Source organism: Triticum urartu, chromosome 6A, assembly GCF_056163025.1.
Source record: "Triticum urartu cultivar PI428250 chromosome 6A, HENAU_Tu73, whole genome shotgun sequence".
Lineage (NCBI taxonomy): Eukaryota > Viridiplantae > Streptophyta > Magnoliopsida > Poales > Poaceae > Triticum > Triticum urartu.
Genome location: NC_141878.1, coordinates 50287279 through 50307569, shown reverse-complemented (window position 1 = coordinate 50307569; position 20291 = coordinate 50287279). Strand labels below are relative to the sequence as shown.

Here is a 20291-nt window from a genome sequence, read left to right as displayed (position 1 = left end):
ACTATTGCTTTTGCAACTATTGCTATCGCATAGCGATAAAGTAAAGCAATTATATGGCGCTTGCATCTTATGCAATAAAGAGACAACCATAAGGCTTCTGCCAGTTGCCGATAACTTTAACAAAACATGATCATCTCATACAACAATTTATATATCATCACGTCTTGACCATATCACATCACAACAAGCCCTGCAAAAACAAGTTAGACGTCCTCAACTTTGTTGTTGCAAGTTTTACGTGGCTGCTACAGGCTGAGCAAGAACTGTTCTTACCTACGCATCAAAAACCACAACGCGGTATAGTGATTGCTTTTTGATCTTCAGAAAGAACCTTGTTCATTGAATCCGATTCAACTAAAGTTGGAGAAACTGACACCCACCAGCCACCTGTGTGCGAAGCACGTAGGTAGAATCAGTCTCGCGTAAGCGTACATAATGTCGGTCTAAGCCGCTTCATCCAACAATACCGCTGAATCAAGAATAAACTAGTGACGGCAAGCAATATGTATATACCCACGCCCACAACTCCTTTGTGTTCTACTCGTGCATATAACATCTACGCATAGACCTGGCTCTGATGCCACTGTTGGGGAACGCAGTAATTTCAAAAAAATTCATACGCACACATAAGATTTATCATGGTGATGCATAGCAACGAGAGGGAAGAATATTGTCCACGTGCCCTCGTAGACCGTAAGAGAAAGCATTATGACAACGCAGTTGATGTAGCCGTACATCTTCACGATCTGACCAATCTTAGTACCGAAAGTACGGCACCTCGGCGATCAGCACACGTTCAGTTCGGTGACGTCCCATGAACTCTTGATCCAGTTGAGTGTCGAAGGAGAGCTTTGTCAGCACGACGGCGTGATGACGGTGATGATGAAGCTACTGGCGCTGGGCTTCGCCTAAGCACTACGACAATATGACCGAGGTGGATTATGGTGGAGGGGGGCACTGCACACGGCTAAGAGATCAATGATCAACTTGTGTGTCTATGGGGTGCCCCCTGGCCACGTATATAAAGGAGGGGAGGGAAGAGGTGGCCGGCCCTAGGGGGCGCGCCAGGTGTGGAGAATCCTACTAGGACTCCCTAGTCCAAGTAGGATTCCCCTCCCCTTTCCTATTCGAAGTAGGAGCGAAGGAAAGAGAGGGAGAGGGAGAAGAAAAGGGGGGCCGCGCCCCTACCCCTTGTCCAATTCAGTTTGGGCAGGGGGGAGACGCGCGCCACATTTTGGCCCTTCTCCCATCTATCCACTAAAGCCCAATAAGGCCCATTACTTTTTCCGGTGAATTCCTGTAACTCCCCGGTACTCTGAAAAATACCCGAATCACTCGGAACCTTTCCGATGTCCGAATATAGCCTTCCAATATATCGATCTTTACGTCTCGGCTATTTTGGGACTCCCCTTCATGTCCGTGATCTCATCCGGGACTCTGAACAACCTTCGGTACATCAAACCACATAACTCATAATACCAATCGTCATCGAACGTTAAGCGTGCGGACCCTACGGGTTCGAGAACTATGTAGACATGACCGAGACTCATCTCCGGTCAATAACCAATAGCGGAACCTAGATGTTCATATTGGCTCCCACATATTCTACGAAGATCTTTATCGGTCAAACCACATAACAACATACGTTGTTCCCTTTGTCAACGGTATGTTACTTGCCTGAGATTCGATCGTCGGTATCTCAATACCTAGTTCAATCTCGTTGCTAGCAAGTCTCTTTACTCGTTCTGTAATGCAACATCCTGTAAATAACTCATTAGTCACATTGCTTGCAAGGCTTATAGTGATGTGCATTACCGAGAGGGCCCAGAGATACCTCTCCGACAATCGGAGTGACAAATCCTAATCTCGATCTATGCCAACTCAACAAACACCATCGGAGACACCTGTAGAGCATCTTTATAATCACCCAGTTACATTGTGACGTTTGATAGCACACTAAGTGTTCCTCCGGTATTCGGGAGTTGCATAATCTCATAGTCATAGGAACATGTATAAGTTATGGAGAAAGCAATAGCAATAAACTAAACGATCATAGTGCTAAGCTAACGGATGGGCCAAGTCAGTCACATCATTCTCTAATGATATGATCCCGTTCATCAAATGACAACTATTGTCCATGGCTAGGAAACTTAATTAATCATCTTTGATTAACGAGCTAGTCAAGTAGAGGCATACTAGTGATACTCTGTTTGTCTATGTATTCACACATGTATCAAGTTTCCGGTTAATACAATTCTAGCATGAATAATAAACATTTATCATGATATAAGGAAATATAAATAACAACTTTATTATTGCCTCTAGGACATATTTCCTTCGGACTGTGCAATGGGTAACAAACCACCATCTTCGTGAGGAGCAATCTATCAACCTATTCCTCGGGGGTTCTAGCGGGGATGACGTGCTCGTCGCAGTTGTCCCCAATGGTCTAGCATCGAGGGAAGTGGCGGGGATGGGATGAAAGAGAAGGAGAAGTCACAATGGTGACGACGCTGGTTGTCAACGCAGAAGGGTGAGGCATCTCCGTGAAACGGAAACCTTTGCTTGTGTTGAGGAAGCAGAGGAGGGATGGGGTGTGACGCTTGCAGTACAGCCCGAGGAAGGGGTGGCCAATGACAAGGCGACAGAAGGAGATGCAGGCGGCGGAGGTGCGCACGAGGTCGGCTGGGTTGGGAATGCGGAGGAAGATTTCCAATAGGAGGTCGTCGGGGATCAGCGCGAGGTCGTCTCCCGGAGGCCATGCTGCCACCACAGCAGACATGGCGAGGACTAGGGCTGGACACGAGCCGAGCCAAGCCGAGCTCGGCCCGAGCCATGCTTTAGCTCGCTCTGAAACAAGCTAGCTCGGCTCGGCTCGCTGATGCAACGAGCTGCATATGGGTGGCTCAGCTCGTTTTTTCAATGGCTCGGTCTAGCCCGAGCGGCTCGTGAGTGGATGGACAGGGGTCACTGCCAGGTGGGCCCTGTTTACGTCTTCTTCCCATGAACCTCGCTGCCGCTAGATGTGGGATCACCGGTGGTGCTACGGAACTCAGGCGAGGTGGAGTGGTGCTTGGAGACGAGAGGAGTCCTTGCAGACCCATAGGATGTCGATGAATCACTTGGCGGCATGGTCGCCGCCCTGCAGCTGGTGCGCGACGGCCGCCGTGTGCGTGCCGGTGCTTGATGTGGCAAGGAATGGCGCATGCTGCGGAGTCTTTCCGGCGCTGCGCGGGCGGGCTACCGGCGCCGCTCGACAGGCTACGCAAGCGGTGGAGGAGAGGCATGCGGCAGCGACGTCGGCAGGTCCGTGTGCGGCGCTGGCGGCAGCGTGGCGTTGAAAACCTAGCGTGTTACTGCCGCACGAGAGAATTGACCAGGATGGGCTGCAGGGAGCTTTCTGGCCATGCGGGAGTTCACAAACTAGTGGGATGGGCTGCTTGGGCTGCCTCGTGCGCGTTTGGGCTTTGCCTGAAGCGAGCCACCCGAGCTGCACCGAGCATTTTTAGGCTCGGCTCGTTGGCCCAGCGAGCCCAGTTTCTAAACTCGGCTCGGTAGGTTTTGTTAGCGGGCCGAGCCAGTTCGGGCCGAGCTGAAACGAGTTTCGAGCCGAGCCAAAAAGCTCGCTCGGACGTCCAGTCCTAGCGGGGACTGCTGGCGGTGCTCGAGGATGGCCGGTGGGAGACAAAAGGTCCACGCTGGTCCAGTGGCGTCGAGTGATTTAGAACATGATTTGGGGAAAGGAGTCACTTCCTGCAACAATTTGAAAACTCCACAGGGGCTTTCTACCAATTTGAACAAGAAAGAAAAAAAAGAAGAAAATACATCTTAAGGACTACTCTCGCGACATCAATTGTCTAGCCCCAGCCAACAATGGTAGCCACGCAAGGCCCATTTGATAACCCTGTCCCTTGCTTGCACATCCGACGGGCATAATCTCTTGCGTCAGATTAACTTCGTGAACATAAGATCTCGGCGGCGGGACCGAAGTCGCAAAAATCAAAGGAAAACAGAAAATAGAAGAGATGAATCATGTCGACACAACACATGTAACATAAGTATTTTTATTTTATTTTTGATGACGGTGAACATGCAAGTATTCATCCCTGCCATTTATGGATATGCTTATAAGATGGTTGACGCCTTTGTGCATATGCTCAACTGCAAGTGAGCGTATTGCAACAGTTTATTCAGTCTCTGAAACCAAACCACCGGTGGCTTGGTCCAACGGATCTCAAGTTTTTCTTAACGGATCAAGGTAAGCCTTTCTTTTGCCTTGAACAGCACGAGAAAAGTGGCGTGTCCGCGTGTGAGAAAAGTGGTCTGCAGTCCTTGCAGCAGCAGTACACACGTAAGAATCAGCAAGTGTTAACATATGATTTTGCCTTGATCAGCACAGGATTCTTCCAGTGATAAGCCCGAATTTCTCTTCTTTGGACAGTAACATACCCACGCGCAGTTCCCCTTCAGTTTATGTTCTACTTCCTCCGTTCCTAAATACTTGTTTTTCTAGGCATTTCAACAAGTGACTACATACGGATCAAAATGAGTGAATCTATACTTTAAAATATGTCTACATACATCCGTATGTAGTAGTCATTTGAAATGTCTAGAAAGACAAATATTTAGGAACGGAGGGAGTAGTATGTGCGTTTTCACTTTTTCCTTTGCCATTTAGCGTTAAGGTTACGGCCGTATGCATCTTTATATAGCTGGTGCACAAAAAGAAATACACCTCGGTGCTTTCTAGAAAGTTTGGTCGCCGCCTTTCCTCCGCCGCTAGTTTCCCGTGTGAAGCAAGACCTTTCATTTTCTCCAAGCGTCTGAAATGGACATGGAGGGCTCAAGCTCCACGAACAAGAGCCATCAGAAGCAATAAAAGTTTGGCACTTCTTCCACTTGTGCGCCCATTTCCCTTTCGGCCAGAATCATTGCCCCTTTATGGAAATTCTACTCGGCAGCCACTCGATGAGACTTTCAGGGGAATATTGGGTGAGATATGTTCCTGCAGAAAAATATAAACATATACTGTACTAGCATATTGGAAGGGAATCACGCTACATTTCCTTTTCTGCGTCCGGCTCAAGAATCCAATGCCTTTTGCCTCCTCCCAGTTGCGCAAGTGCGTGCGTGTGTGTGTCTATATATATAGGCCCGGCAGCGATCATTGGTATACCGTGCCATCTACAAAAAAACAAGCAGTAGTGTGAGATCACCTTGAGATTAGGATACAAGTTCCACATCCATCTCACCCAAGAACAGGTTAAGAAATTAGCCTCTTTCCTGGAAATTTTGGTGGTTCCTAGAGGAAATGGCGCTGAGGAGGATCGTCAAGGAGCTCAAGGACCTGCAGAGGGACCCGCCGACCTCCTGTAGCGCAGGTGATCATCTCATCTCTGAGCAGCAAGTTCATGGTCTTCATAGCCATAACCATCATCAGCATCATCATCATCGTGATCGTTCTTGTATGCAGGGCCGGTGTCGTCCAACGACATGTTCCACTGGCAGGCGACGATCATGGGGCCGAGCGACAGCCCCTACTCGGGCGGCGTGTTCCTGGTGACCATCCACTTCCCGCCGGACTACCCGTTCAAGCCCCCCAAGGTGGCCTTCAAGACCAAGGTGTTCCACCCCAACATCAACAGCAACGGCAACATCTGCCTCGACATCCTCAAGGACCAGTGGAGCCCCGCCCTCACCATTTCCAAGGTAAAGATAATCAGTTGATCATCTACCATATCTATCTATCCGCAACCACGACGACGATGACGATAGTGATGGTGGTGATGATGGTTTTGGCGCATGGATATGCAGGTTCTGCTGTCGATATGCTCGCTGCTGACGGACCCCAACCCGGACGACCCGCTGGTGCCGGAGATCGCGCACATGTGCAAGGCCGACCGGACCAGGTACGAGTCCACGGCCAGGGGCTGGACGCACAAGTACGCCATGGGATGAGATAGATAACTAAACAAGAGCTTGAGCTCGATCGATCGAACTCAAAGATGTGGAAACCATGTACCGATGAATAATACTCAATCAACCCTTTGCTTCAAATTATACTAGCTGATGCTGAGTATGAACTTAATCATCGTCTGTCCTCTCCCGTGCGAAAGCATAAGCTCACCCTTATGAACGCACGCACACGCACCCTACATTTATAAGAATCTCCGAGAGACTGAGCTGACACATCATCTTGAGATTAATGAAGTCATCATAAACGCCTCCGTAGTCAATAAGAACGTCTCCTAACTGAACGCACATCGCTGGAAGACCTAAAATAAATCTAAAAAATTTAAGCACAAGTGTGAAGTCTAAGACTTGAAATCTGATGTGCTGGAGATACCACTGTCCTCCTAACAATCCAATCATAGGTTGGTTCGCGTACACACAAGTACTAAGGTGATCGACACGCCCATTTCTGTCAATATTTTGTACTCCGATGACTAACTATTGCTTTTTCTCTTGAGTATTTTGCTCCCATGGTTGATGGGTATTAAATTAAATCGGAGGCAAAGGCTTTGCCTCATCTATTAATTAAGAAAAGAGTGTAGTTTGAATTTAAAGGCCCCGAGTAAACAAAAGTCTTACTCTCCTGAAATAATGATTCCTGATTCTTTTGTGTCCGGGTAACCCACAACTTGTCCTTGAACTTATTCAAATTACATGTTTTATGATGATTGGGAATAAAATAAGAGCCGTCCATCCAAAGCAAGGGACAAACAGAAAACAAAGAGGTCATGGCCACGACCGCATCAAAGGCATTGCGGGCGAAGGTGGGGCCGAAGGTTAACATGTGCATCCGCAAAAAAAAAAGGCTAACATGTGAGGGTGCGGGGAGGGGAGGGGGGAGACGAACAGATTAATAGTCAATTCCCAAAATAATCGCATGCCCACAAACTAAAAGACGATAGAAATATAGAATAGTCTTCGTAGCTAGAATTGTGGTTTGACTTGTTGTAGTGTCCGGTTTTTTTTTATATATTTTGCATGATAATACATGTCTCACTTATATGAGAAGGATCAAAGTACAAATTATGTAAGGACCGACATGACCATACAGGAAAGATAGCAGAATATCTCTGAGTTTGACAACAACGTCCATCACCTGCCTTCGGCACCACCACAATAGCCACCGGAGAATAGAATGATGGATCACCCCCTCACCCGAATTCGACACGGCTCCATCACTGATATGCAGCTTTGCGGACCTCCAAGGTGGCTCTCCAAAAATGAAGCCATTGCCGTTGAACGAATCATATATCGAGGCAACACCTCGGACAGGCGGACACGCCATCGAACTCCAGATCTGACACCCCACCATGACTAAGACGTCGAAGGAGGAGACCACGTATGCCATCCATCAACCATGAACCCAGCACATGCCGTCTTTCAGATGTTGTCGATGCAGACCATAATCTGCATCCACTCCTGAACTATCTCCCAAGCTCCATGTCGACGCTAGACCAGACGCTGTCGCAACGGCGGAGCCCGATGACACATGCCCACGAGAAGGATGCCGCCGCCGCCATATCATCCTTACTTGAACAGACTAGATTTCAAATCCATCCCCGACAATAGGACCAATCATCTCATCAGAATAGGATCTGAAGAATTTTTATTCCACGTCGCCATCGCCGCTGCCGAAGCCGAGAGGGTTTTGTTTGGTGGATTGTGTCGGAACGGACATGCGTATATTTACAGGCTAGGAATAGTAGACGATGATAACACATCTTTGATTGACAAGGCGAAGCTTCAACATGTGAGGTTGTGAGGAGCCCTGCCCACCTTTGTATGCAAGGAATTTGACATCTTGTTGGACCAGCGCCCTGGTCTCATCTTGCGCTGCTCCATGTGCATGGTCGAAAAATGTGCATGGTCGGGGAGGGACGTGCGCGGCCGGCCGTCTTGGACCGAGTCTGTTCTGAGTTCTGACGTATCTTGCCTTGCTCCACATCCACACATGCATGCACGGCCGGCCTGCCTGGTTAGTGGACCTCGACGCCGCTAGAGAAAGATAAGCCTACCAGTACTTGTCCACATCAGCTGTAGCCAAGGATTCTCCCGCATAATAAAAACACAAAACAAGAAGGATTTTTATAACTTCTTACTACACTCTAATTATATACATGCATGCATTAGAATGACTAATTTTTCTTTCACGTGTCCTCCTCCCTCTAATTACATGCATATATGCACTAAAGGACAAAAAACTGATGTCATTCTAGATTCTTTTTTTTCAAACTTTAAAATATTTTGTAGCTCAAACCGTTTCTTCGATTAAAAAACCGTCTTCACGAAAAAAATTCGTCTGGACGAGATCTTCGAAACTAGATCCTATATTTATATGTTCTGGTGGCTCTTTTTTTCGGCCTAAAAGTTACCACATCTGGGCTACATAAGTTATCACATCTGTCATACATAAGTTACCGTGTCATTTACACACAAAAATTCGGGGTATGTTTTCAACAAACTTTTATCCCAAGATCAAAAGGTGATTATGATGTTTGCAGTGAGTTATCAGCTTTATTGTGTATATTACCATGTTGCACAAAAGTTATCGGGGTATGTTTTTCAATAATTTTCATTCCCTCGGTCAAAAAATTACTGCGATATTTGTATATGAGCTATCAGCTCTCATCTGTGTGTATTATCACATTGTTTACACATGAGTTATTGGGAGGTACTTTTTAACAACATCTTTCCCTGGTCGAAAAGTTACCACGTCTAGATTAAGTAAGTTATCAGCTCTGTTGTATGTATATTATCATGCTATATATTTACACAAAAGTTATCAGGGTATATTTCAACATACTTTTATCCCGGGGTAAAAAGCCCTGTTCAAGAATTCGTCCGATTAACCAGTTAACTTGCCGATTAATCCCTACTTGTAGGGTCACCGAGTAGCCGATAAACCGATAAATCGTCCGATTAATTGATTAATGGCCGATTAACTTGCTGATTAGACTATTAATCCCCTACTCGCCAGCCAACCGAGCAGCTACCAGTTAACGATTTCCTCAACAATGGTAAAAAGTTACCATGGGGTCTGTAGTGAGTTATCAACTTTACTGTGTGTATGATTCTAAAAAAAACTTTATTGTGTGTATAATACTGTGTTATTTGCACACAAAGTACCGGGGAATATGTTTTCAACAAATCCCCCCTCCCCCACGCCCTCGCGCGGTTCACCTAAGTATCAGGTATTCAGTGCTTCTATTACCATGATATTCACACAAACGTAATCGAGGGCGGGGTCCAAGTTATCATGGTGTTTGTACCTAAGTTATCATTTATATGGTGTATTATTACCATGATGTTTATACAAAAGTTACCAGGGTACATTTTTCACAACCTTTTTCCTTCAGGTCAAAGTTTTCGTGGTGTTGGCCTAAGTTATCAGGGTTGCCTTGCAGAAATTACCGTGTTGTTTACACATAAATTATCAGGGAGATGTTTCAATAATTTTGATCCCCGATCGAAGTTATCATGACATTTATACGTAAGTTATCGGGTCCCGGTGCACAAATTACCATGCCATTTGCATAGAAGTTACCGGGGTATGTTTCAACCCAAAAAATCCCTCATGTGAAGTTTCCATGATATTTACAACGAGGCTATATGGGTAAGGTATACAACTCGTTGGTACATGGAAGACTACAAGACAACTTGAGAAATCCAAAAAAACAAAACAAGAAAAATGTTTTTTTGGCTCATGTGAAAGTGAAAAAAGGTTAACTGTCATATTTCTATTTATTGGACAACAATTAAGGCCGGATGAGTTGGTTAGTACACTGTTGCTACTGGTGTTTGTACGTGAGATAACAAGTTTCCTGCTTATATTAGCATGCTATCCACGTTGAGGTTACCGAGTTGTAAACTTTTTTTCCTCAGGCTAAAGTTATCATGATGATAGTACATAAGTTTTTTTTGTGAAAAGTTCATAAGTTATCAAGTCCATGATCGTAAAAATATCATTCCATTCACCCAAAAAACCGGAATTATGTTTGAACATCTTTTTTATGCCTCGATAAAAGAAATCTTCTTGCAACAAAGAAAAGACAACAGATGAAAATTGATTATTTTTTTGGTTTAAAAAGGAAGGAATTAAAATAGCCAAAAAAATCTTTAAAACAACCATGTTGCGTGGTTCATGACCGGTGGCCAGATCCAGAAAAAATCAAAAAAACAAATCCCAATTCCACCATAAAATGCACTAGCAGCATTTGTCAAAATAAAAATAGCCTAATCTGTATCTAACTACCAGCAAGGTATTAGCCTAGATGGCTAGTTAGCGTACGGCTAAACCTCTAGGTACGAGTTTCGATTCCCACTATCCTCTTTTTTTCCGAGAAAAATCAATTAGCGAAGAAAAAAAACCGAACCAGACAACGGTTTTTAATAGAAGGAAATAAAAATCGATACCGCGGGACCGATCCGAGGGAACGTGCGATGCGGATCTCTCGATGATCGGGTCGTTCGGATCTATTGTCATATTACGAACGTTTGGAAATTAGAAATTCCCAAACAAGAAACAACTGCATGCAGGATTCATAGTATACTTTACATATGATTTTCTTAATAAAATTCATGTTTTCTTGATTTTTTTTGCGAGAAACTTTCAATCTATTCATCTTCAATCATAACAGTACAAAGAACAACAGAGATAATAAAAGTTATAACGATATCTGTGGACCACCTAGTGACGACTACAAGCACTGGAGCGAGCCGAAGGCTCGTCGCCATCATCACCCTTCCTCATCGTAGCCGGGGAAACCTTATTGTAATAGACGGTCGGGAAGTCGTCGTGCTAAGGCCCCATAATATCAGTGCATCAGAGTAGCAACCATCGCCGGTGAAGAAAGTCTTAGTTCAGAAGGATCAAACCTGTAAACACTTAAACGAAGATGAACGAAGACCGGATCCAAATAGATCCATCCAAAACCAGCGCCGACCGAATACCGCAAGATCTGACAGAGACAAACCTCCACACGCTCTCTGATGATGCTAGACGCACCATCAGGACGGGGATAGAACGTGGGAGATACTATTCCTACTAAGGGACATCACAGCCGCCACACAACCCCAACCAAGAAGCTGACTCTAACAAGAACGCGAACACCCCCCCCCCCCCCGGCCGGCGGGGGGCCAAGATCCTCCGCACCTCCATGGCCTAGAGGCCTTCGAAAATGGGGCGGACCGGCGGCGGTGCCGACGGGAGGAGAAGAGCTTTTCTTATGGAGGAGGAAAGAGATTTGATATGTATGTCCATATGTCTTCTTGATTAAGAGTGGTAAATAAAGCTCTCTTACAGTGGTTGCGGCATAGCGACAGGCTTTGTAGCTTCGGTTAGGATCAAGGGTTCCGACGAGGGAGCAGGGGCGGAGTCAGGATTTAAACATGAGGGGGGGCGAGACACCATTGTTGACGCAAATGACAGAAATATCACAATATATTAAGTCTCATGATAGCATCCAGATAATACATAAAATTATTGTTTGAAACTACAAAAATATATTGTTATTAGTAATAATGTTGGAGCTTGAAGTTGAACCAATTGGTTTGAAAAAGGATTTACACCATTTGTTGTTGATGTCTTCTGCTTCATCTTTGACTAGTACAAATAGACACATAATTACTAGACTAATTTACTTTTTATAAGAAACATTAATTAAGCAGATTCAGGTCGCAATTTATAAAAAAAATCCCACTCCCTTTGTTTTAAAATAATTGAAGCTCTAAATTTATTCCAAGTTAAACTTCTTCAAGTTTTACCAAGTTTGTAGAAAAATATATCAATATTTGAAACACCGTATTTTTATTAGAATCTTTTAAAAAATATGCATCCTATGTATATTTAATTTTGTACATCTTACCATATTTTTCATAAACATGATTAAACTTAAATTAGTTTTACTTAGGACAAACGTAGAGCTATGCTTATTTTAAAACAGAGAAAGTAATAACTACTATCTGTGTAATATACCTGCATCTATTCTGCTCACCCCAGATCTAGCCATATTTGATCCGCCTGCGCCGAGCCGTCCGCCCTTGCCCGTGCGTCGACAGCATACTGCAGATCAATGGTTGCCGGTGTTGTTGTCGTGTCGAGTAGCGGCCAACGCCAATGGCAAACACCCTAGACCCTAACAGGACAGGCTGTCGGCAAGCGGCGGCGGCGAAGAACGACCTAGCAGAAGTGCAGAACATGCATGTACGTACTGATGGATTAGGCACTGGTACATGGATTATTAGGTGGGCTTCTCTGCTTTGGTGCTGGTGCAGTTAATAATTGTCTATATATGGGCTTATGTTACGATAAAAAAGAAATTGGCTAATTATGTAATTAGCTGCGCCTATTAAGCATATAATACGCACTACCTGCTACAAATCGTTGAGGGGGGCGAGCAATTGGCAGGGGTCTGACCCCTGCTCGCCCCTCCCTGTCTCCGCCCTTGCGAGGGAGGTCGTCAGATACACCTGGTGTCCGTGACGTTCAAGAAAGAGTTCCCCGGGTATACAAATGGTCATTTAGAAGTTCATTATGGAAAAAATAACTATGACAAATGCTGCAAAATTTTACTTTTGAAATTTGATTCACAACTTTATACACAAAAAATGAGAAAAGGTTAAGTGAATGGTGAAACCTCTTTTTGCGTCCAAAATTAGATTCACAACTTTACACACAAAAAATGAGAAAAAAACTGTGAATAGTGTCATTTTGGTACTATTCTCATCAAATTTGTTTTTTTAATCTTGAGTTATGCAATAAATTTGGAACTACAACTCTGTGGCAAAGTTTATAGAGTGTTGCTGTTTTTTTGTCCAAAGTTGTAAAGATATTTCCAATTTTAAACGAAGGGTCTATTGTATTGGTACACGTCAACGTGCCAGTGCACCTAATGCCCCCCCCCCCTCCCCCCCCCCCCCCCCCCCAAAAAAAGCCTTTTGTTTTTGTTTGTACATGTAGAGAGTCAGTGATACTTGTATATATTACAGTTCTTCTAGACATTTGTCAAAATTAGGTCTCGGCCGATTTTGGTGATAAACAATGAGATAATCGCATACCCCAAACTGTTTCGGTGATTACCATATGAGATAAGTGCATAACACAACACAGTTTTGACGAAACCAGACATAGGTGATATCACTGCTAGAGATTAGGCTAACACAAATGGTTAATAACCGACAGTCACTAGTGAGGTCATAACATCTTTTACAAGTTTTCCCATGCCCATAGATTTTCAGTCACCCGTGAATGATGACTCATCTCCCTTCACCTGTCCGGGAGAAAATAAGTGAAGTATTTATTTGCAGGTGACCTGTCCAGGAAGATTAATTAGTGCACTTCCTGATACAAAGATTGTTTTCAAAATCCAGATTTATTTGAAAGGTTGCCGTAGTTGAGCTATTTATTAAAAAATGGTTTGGCGTTTTCTCATAGACCAGGGGTTTTGATTGTAGGTCCACTATTCCTTGGCGGTGTAAGGCTAGTAATTTATATGCTTGGTTATTATTTGTGTTTTATTTCTATGGTTTATTTTTGTGGTAATTAATTGGAGGAGAATTTTATAGAGGTAGCACATACATGTAAATTTGTGAAAGTATTTCATTGCTATTTGAGATAAGTGGATAAACGCAAATAATTTGTGTTCTCGTGTACATCATCTCGTACATATGGTTGATCAAACCACCACGGCCTTGTTAGGTTGATATCAAAGATAGCTTATGAGAAACTTTACAATCTGCTTTGTTTGGTCTACATATTCGAGAATTATCTTGACTATGGATTCCTGAGAATCAGCTGTGGTTGTGGATTCTGGAGAATCAGAAGCAGACTTTTTGTTTACCGGTGTTGGTCAGTCGTTGGAACTATGAGTGTGGGAAATGTTTATAACACCCCTTCAATGATGAGTTTGATGTTTATATGTTGATTAAGCGAACATTAACTGTTTTGTCTGCTTTAAACTAATACTACAGCACAAACATACACTAATTAAGCATAAATTAACTAATCGTCCCATTTAGTTTTGAACTGCACTTGCTGTAATGTCTCCGTGTCTTCCAAAAAAACACTAACAGCTATACGTTCTTGTGTACCTTGACGTGTCTGTCTTAGTGGTGATCGAGAATAGTTTCTGTGGGCGCACAGAAAATGAATCATGCCTGGCCACAATCAATGAGCTTTATTGCAATGGAGATACAACATAATGATGAATTATAGGTGTGTAGCGTACTTGGCTAGCATGAACCATGCATGACGATGCATGCATGCCATGCCGAGCACACTAGCATGTACTCCCTCCGGTTCTAAATATAAGAACTTTTAGAGATTTCACTATAAACTACATACGGGTGTAAATTAGTGCACTTCCTGATGCAAAGATAGTTTTCAAAATTCAGATTTATTTGAAGGGTCGCCGCAGTTGAGCTATTTATTAAAAAACTGTTTGGGGTTTTCTCATTGACAGGGGTTTTTGATTGTAGATCCACTATTTCTTGGCAGTGTAAGACTAGTAATTTGTATGCTTGGTTATTATTATTTGTGTTTTATTGCTATGGTTTATGGTTTATTATTGTGGGAATTAATTGGAGGAGAATTAGATAAAGGTAGCACATACATGTAAATTTGTGAAAATATTTCATTGCTATTTGTGGTAAGTGGATAAACACAAATAAGTTGTGTTCTCGTGTACATCATCTCGTACATATGGTTGATCAAACCCCCACGGCCTTGTTAGGTTGATGTCACAGATAGCTTATGAGAGTTTACAATCCACTTTGTTTGGGCTACATATTCGAGAATCAGCTGTGGTTGTGGATTCTGGAGAATCAGAAGCAGGCTTTTTGTTTATCGATGTTGGTCAGTTGTTGGAACTATGAGTGTGGGAAATGTTTACAACACCCCTTCAATAATGAGTTTGATGTTTATATGTTGATTAAGCATAAATTAGCTGTTTTTGTCTGCTTTAAACTAATATAGTACAAACATACACTGATTAAGCGCACATTAACTAATTGTCCCATTTAGTTTTGAACTGCTCTTTCTGTAATGTTCCCGTGCCTTCTAAAGAAAATACTAACAGCTATACCTTCTTGTCTACCTTCACGTGTCTGTCTTAGTGGTGATCCAGAATAGTTTTTCCGTGGGCTGGGGCGGAGCCAGAAAATTTAGTCGATGGGTTCACTCATTATCTTATTGTGAGGATTTGGTCTGATTAATTCAATGTAAAGTCCAATTTCACACCACCTTACATCAAATATATAGTAGTCCCCTTCAAGGAAGAACAAAAAATATAGCACTAAAAAATACATTACAGAGAGAAACATAATATCACTTATGTTATTTCAGAGTGCAAAGCCAAAATATTATCATTTGTTATTTCGTAACAATGCACCGGGTATTTAATTAGTACTAACTATTAAAGTATACGGGTATTTAATTAGCATGGACTAGAGAGGCAATTTACTAGTGGGCTTTTGGGCTTTTTTTATTAGGCTGCTCACTTGGCGTTGGAACTTGATGGGTTCATCCCTTGTTTTTCGTTGGGTTCAGAGGAGTACGTATCTGTGTACGTATACTAGACCAAGAAAAGTCGTTGGGTTCATCTGAACCCAATGCTAACATGCTGGCTCCGCCCCTGTCTGTGGGGGCGCACACAAAATGAACCAAGTGTGGCCACAATCAATGAACTTTATTGCAATGGAGATACAACATAATGATGAACATATAGGTGCGTACGCGTACAATACATAATAATCTTGGCTAACATGAACCATGACGATGCATGCATGCCGAGCACACTAGCATATATTACATGCGTAATGGAGCGTGACCGTCCTAGCCGATGTTGGGGACCCTGGCGACGTCGCCGCGGGTGTTGACGAAGACGCGGACGCGCTTGTCGTTGAAGTCGCCGGTGACGTTGTTGCCGACGGGCACCACGAACACGCGCACGTCCGGGCGGTCACTGAGGATCTTCTGCTTCGCCACCTCGGACGGCGCCCCCAGCAGCTCCGGCCACGACGACTTGGCGTCACCCATCTCTGCGGAAAAAATCGAAGACCTGGAAATCCATGGGAGTATAATTGAGAAATTGCATGGAGATAGAAGAACACACATGTAGTATGGACATGAGTTTTCTGCAAGCTCTAGTGCTCACCTGTATGTATCTGAAAGCTGGAACCGGTGATGTGGTTTGCTTGCTGGTACTACTGCTTGTGGTTTCTGGATTGGATTGAGGAGACGGTCTGTATTTATAGCACGTAGAGATGCATGGGAACCCTGCACGGATCGGGCATCTTTGGCAGCGCGAAGCTTCAACATTGGAGGCTATAATTTTCCAGCTTTGACTGTGCGAGCGAGAGGGACACTTGCTTGCTCCGGGGTCCGCCCTAGTTCTTCTTCTGCTTCTTCGTGTGGTTGTGGAGGGACACAGCCGTCTTGGACCGGGTATTTCTATACGCGTTCTGACGTACATTAGTACATGCACGATGTACGGCCGGCCGGCTTGGTCGTTGTAGTTCGTCAGGCACCAATATAATCAACGATTTGTACGCCTGCGGATACTTGTCCGCATGTACTCGTAGCCAAGGATTTGCTGCATCTTCTACTGTGCAGTAGGTGCGGCCTGGTCACTGTGGGCCTGTTTGATAGCGTGGACCGATTTTTGCCTCTTTATATCTGTGGCTCGCTTTGGATAAGCTGAACAACAAATGCAGGCTGAAAATCATATTGTGCACATAGTTTGATAGTTTGTATTGCATCAATGAGTAGGTTATGCATGTTGTTTGGTAGTCTGTATTTGTGTTTCAGGGATGAGTAGGTGCAAACCACAGTTGTTTGGATGTGTGCATTGTGCTGTTCTGCTCACCCCTTTCAAATCCGGTGAACTTACCACTCAAATGTAGCACACTTCATAGCAAGGAATCACATATCCAGTAGGAACACAATTAACACCACACCTACACAATTACCACACAATTAAATAGTGCACACTACCACATAATTAACACTACATCAGTTTTAAGACAGCTAGCGCACACAACCCTAGGGTGCCGATCCCTGGGCAAAATTTATAGTTCACCAGCCAAAGAGAGAACAATTCACACAATTAAGAGCTCAGACAACAGGATTCAGAGCGCACGAGTCAGGTCACCTTGACAATAGTGCTTGGTATGGCTGGAATTTTTTGCCGGGGTCTAGCGAGGCTATTGTGGGTGGCTCTGGGCGAAAGTTAAAGTCTTCAACGGGAGTTGTTACTAGCAGAGACGATGACCAAGGGTGTTCTTTTCCTTCTTGAAAGCGTCTCTAAAGGGCTCGCCCACTCATCTCCGGGTTGTGGGTATGTTGGCGGTGGAGTTCGAATTGGCAGGTGTCTGTATTTTTTTTATATTTTCCTTTTTGTTGTCTGGGTAAGTGCATGATTATCCTTAACCAATTGTGTGGTTTTCAGCCTAGTTCTTTTCATAAACCAGGCCATTACAAATTTCTGTTTTCTCTTTTAATGAAATCAGAAGTGTTCCTGCCTTGCACGTCAAAAATATATTCTTATACCCATATATGTGAGTAATTGTACTCCTTTGTTCACAAATGTAAGATGTTTTGTATATTTCAATATGGACTACGTATGGACTAAAGTGAGTGACCAAACACACTAAAACATGTCTATATACATTGGTTTCCAAAAAAGTTAGAACATCTCATATTTGTGAACGAAGGGAATATAATTTTATGCACATAAGTCATGTTTTGTGGTATTTAGAGGCAAGCTAAGAATAGTAGACGATGATAAGGTATCTCTGGTTGACAATGCGATGCTTCAACATGTGAGCCTTGGCCACCTTTACCTGGTACCATGTACTTTTTCCATTCCAAAATACTTGTCGTGGTTTTAGTTCAAATTTAACATCTTGTTCGACTTTGGTCTCCATCTTGGACCGAGCCTGTCTGACGTATTTGCAATTGTCCTTACATGCATGCACTGCCGGCCTGCACGGTTAGTGGACTTCGCACGCCTCGATAGCGAAGGGCAAGTCTGTGTGTGCTTAACATCTGAGTTATATGTAAACAAATACATGTGTGATCAACTGTAGCCAAGGATTTTCCCGCACAAAAACACAAAACAAAGCATCACTATAGCAAATGATTGACAGTAATTTACATCTAGGTTTTTAAATTAAACTTGTATTTTGCTTAAGAACGTTAAATTAAGCTCTCCTGGAGTGGCTGCGACACAGCAGCAGCCGTTGTAGCTTTAATTAGGATCAACTGCAATTTTTGTGGATTATGAACCACGAGAACTATTTATTTTAGTATGTATCATTAATAGAAATTGGTATTTATCAAGATATTGTTCTCTCCCTATCCATTGACAGGGTAGAGGGCTAGAGGCTCTCTTATCCAAGTAGGAGTATTATCTTAAATGGCGTTTTTTTACTAGTTTGCTCTATTATGCAGAAATAGGTTTAAAAAAGTTGAATTATAACTATCTTGAATTTTCAAGAACCCTTTGAGAAGGCGCAGTTCTCAAGGTTTCCCAGCGGAGGTTGTCGGATACACCCGGTGCCCATGACGTTCAAGAAAGAATTCATGGGTATATGAATGACTATTTAAAAGTTACAAGAAAAATCTAGAAAAAGAAACTATGAAAAATGCTACTCCTTCCAATCTAAATTAATTAACGCTGATTTAGTGCAACGTTAAGGTAGTACAAAATATTACGTCTGAATTTGATTCACAACTTTATACACAAAAAAGGAGAAAAGGTTAAGTCAATGCCATCATTTCAGTACTATTCTCATCACAACTTGTCTTTTTTAATCTAGAGTTATATATTAAATTTACTGAGTGTTGCTGATTTTTTTGGTCGAAACTCAGAAAAATATTTCCAATGTTATTAAACCAAGGGAGTAAGGGTCTACTGCATTGTAGAGAGTTACTGGTATTTGTGAGTGCATGTAGAGAGTTACTGATATTTGTAGTATATTACAGTTCGTCTAGGAGAGCTTAATTGGATCTAGACATTTGTTAGAGATATCTGGTTAGTATTCAGTGTCTACGTGGTTTGTATCTTGATTTTTATTTTATGAATGAGACATGTATTACCATGCAAAAAAGAAAGAGGTTGATACTATGGATAGCTTATGAGAAACTTTACAATCCGCTTTGTTTGGGCTACATACTCCCGAGAATTAATGTCTGCGACCCCTCCTGAAGAAAGATGAGTTTGATGTTTATATGTTGATTAAGCATAAATTAATTATCTATTTTGTCCGCTTTAAACTGAAATGACATAAATGTACACTAATTAAGTGTAGATTAATTAATTGTTCTATTTTTTAAAACTGCTCTTACTGTAATGTATCCACTAGAAAAATACTAACAGCTATACGTTCTTGTGTACTCTAGCATGTGTCCGACTTGGTGGCGACCGAGAATAGTTTTTCTGTGGGCGCACACATAATGAACCAAGTCTGACCACAATCAGTGAGCTTTATTGCAATGGAGATACAATATAATGTTGAATAGTACATAGGTGCGTACGCGTACAATACATTATAATCTTGGCTAACATGAACCATGACGATGCATGCATGCCGATCACACTAGCCGATGGAGCGTGATCGTCCTAGCCGATGTTGGGGACCCTGGCGACGTCGCCGCGGGTGCTGACGAAGACGCGGACGCGCTTGTCGTCGAAGTCGGTGGTGACGGCGGAGCCGGCGGGAGCCACGAAGACGCGCACGTCCGGCCGGTCGCTGAGGATCTTCCGCTTGGCCACCTCGGACGGCGCCCCCAGCACCTCCGGCCACGACGACTTGGCGTCACCCATCTCCGCCACAAATGCGAGGCCTGAAACTGCAAATCTGCTGCAAAGAAGCAGGAAGCTGTGGTGTGGTTTGAGTGCTTGGTGGTACTCCTTCTGGTTTATGGACTGGAAGCGGGAGACGGTCTGTATTTATAGCACGTAGAGATGCATGGGAACCTGCTGGGATCGGGGATCTTTGACAGCGGGAAGCTTCAACATTTTAGGCTTTAATTTTTAACTTTGATTTGACTGTGCGAGGGACACTTGCTTGCTCCGGGTTGTTTTATCTTCTTCTGCTTGTGGTTTTGGAGGGACACAGCCGTCTTGGACTAGGTCTTTCTGTGCGCGTTCTGACGTACTATACATCCACAATGCACGGCCGGCATGCTGATTGCAGATCGGCAAGCACCGATAATAATCAACGATTTGTTCGCCAGCGGATACTTGTCCGCACGTACCAGTAGGCGGTAGCCAATGATT

The 20291-nt window shown here is 43.5% G+C and overlaps 1 protein-coding gene and 2 pseudogenes across 2 annotated transcripts; 1 reads left to right on the top strand and 2 right to left on the bottom strand.

The window, feature by feature from the left end:
- Positions 1-5124: 5124 nt before the first annotated feature.
- Positions 5125-6060, top strand: LOC125515862 (ubiquitin-conjugating enzyme E2 28). Its single transcript, XM_048681355.1, has 3 exons — positions 5125-5381; positions 5474-5709; positions 5815-6060. Exons 1-3 carry the CDS (start codon positions 5312-5314, stop codon positions 5956-5958), a joined length of 450 nt encoding a protein of 149 aa, XP_048537312.1. The 5' UTR covers positions 5125-5311; the 3' UTR covers positions 5959-6060.
- A 9616-nt stretch (positions 6061-15676) lies between these two features.
- Positions 15677-16319, bottom strand: LOC125515541 (subtilisin-chymotrypsin inhibitor-2A pseudogene; annotated as a pseudogene). Its single transcript, XR_015608581.1, has 2 exons — positions 16164-16319; positions 15677-16067 (listed from the first exon to the last, which is right to left on the bottom strand). The product of XR_015608581.1 is annotated as a subtilisin-chymotrypsin inhibitor-2A pseudogene (transcript).
- Positions 16320-19490: 3171 nt separating this feature from the next.
- Positions 19491-19921, bottom strand: LOC147963827 (subtilisin-chymotrypsin inhibitor-2A pseudogene; annotated as a pseudogene).
- Positions 19922-20291: the final 370 nt, after the last annotated feature.

Bases quoted from the DNA above. Each gene is read 5' to 3' on its own strand.
- LOC125515862 (XM_048681355.1), top strand. From the start codon at position 5,312: ATGGCGCTGAGGAGGATCGTCAAGGAGCTCAAGGACCTGCAGAGGGAC. The intron at 5,382-5,473 runs GTGATCATCTCA...TCTTGTATGCAG, and splicing joins GCCGACCTCCTGTAGCGCAG to GGCCGGTGTCGTCCAACGAC. The intron at 5,710-5,814 runs GTAAAGATAATC...ATGGATATGCAG, and splicing joins CCGCCCTCACCATTTCCAAG to GTTCTGCTGTCGATATGCTC.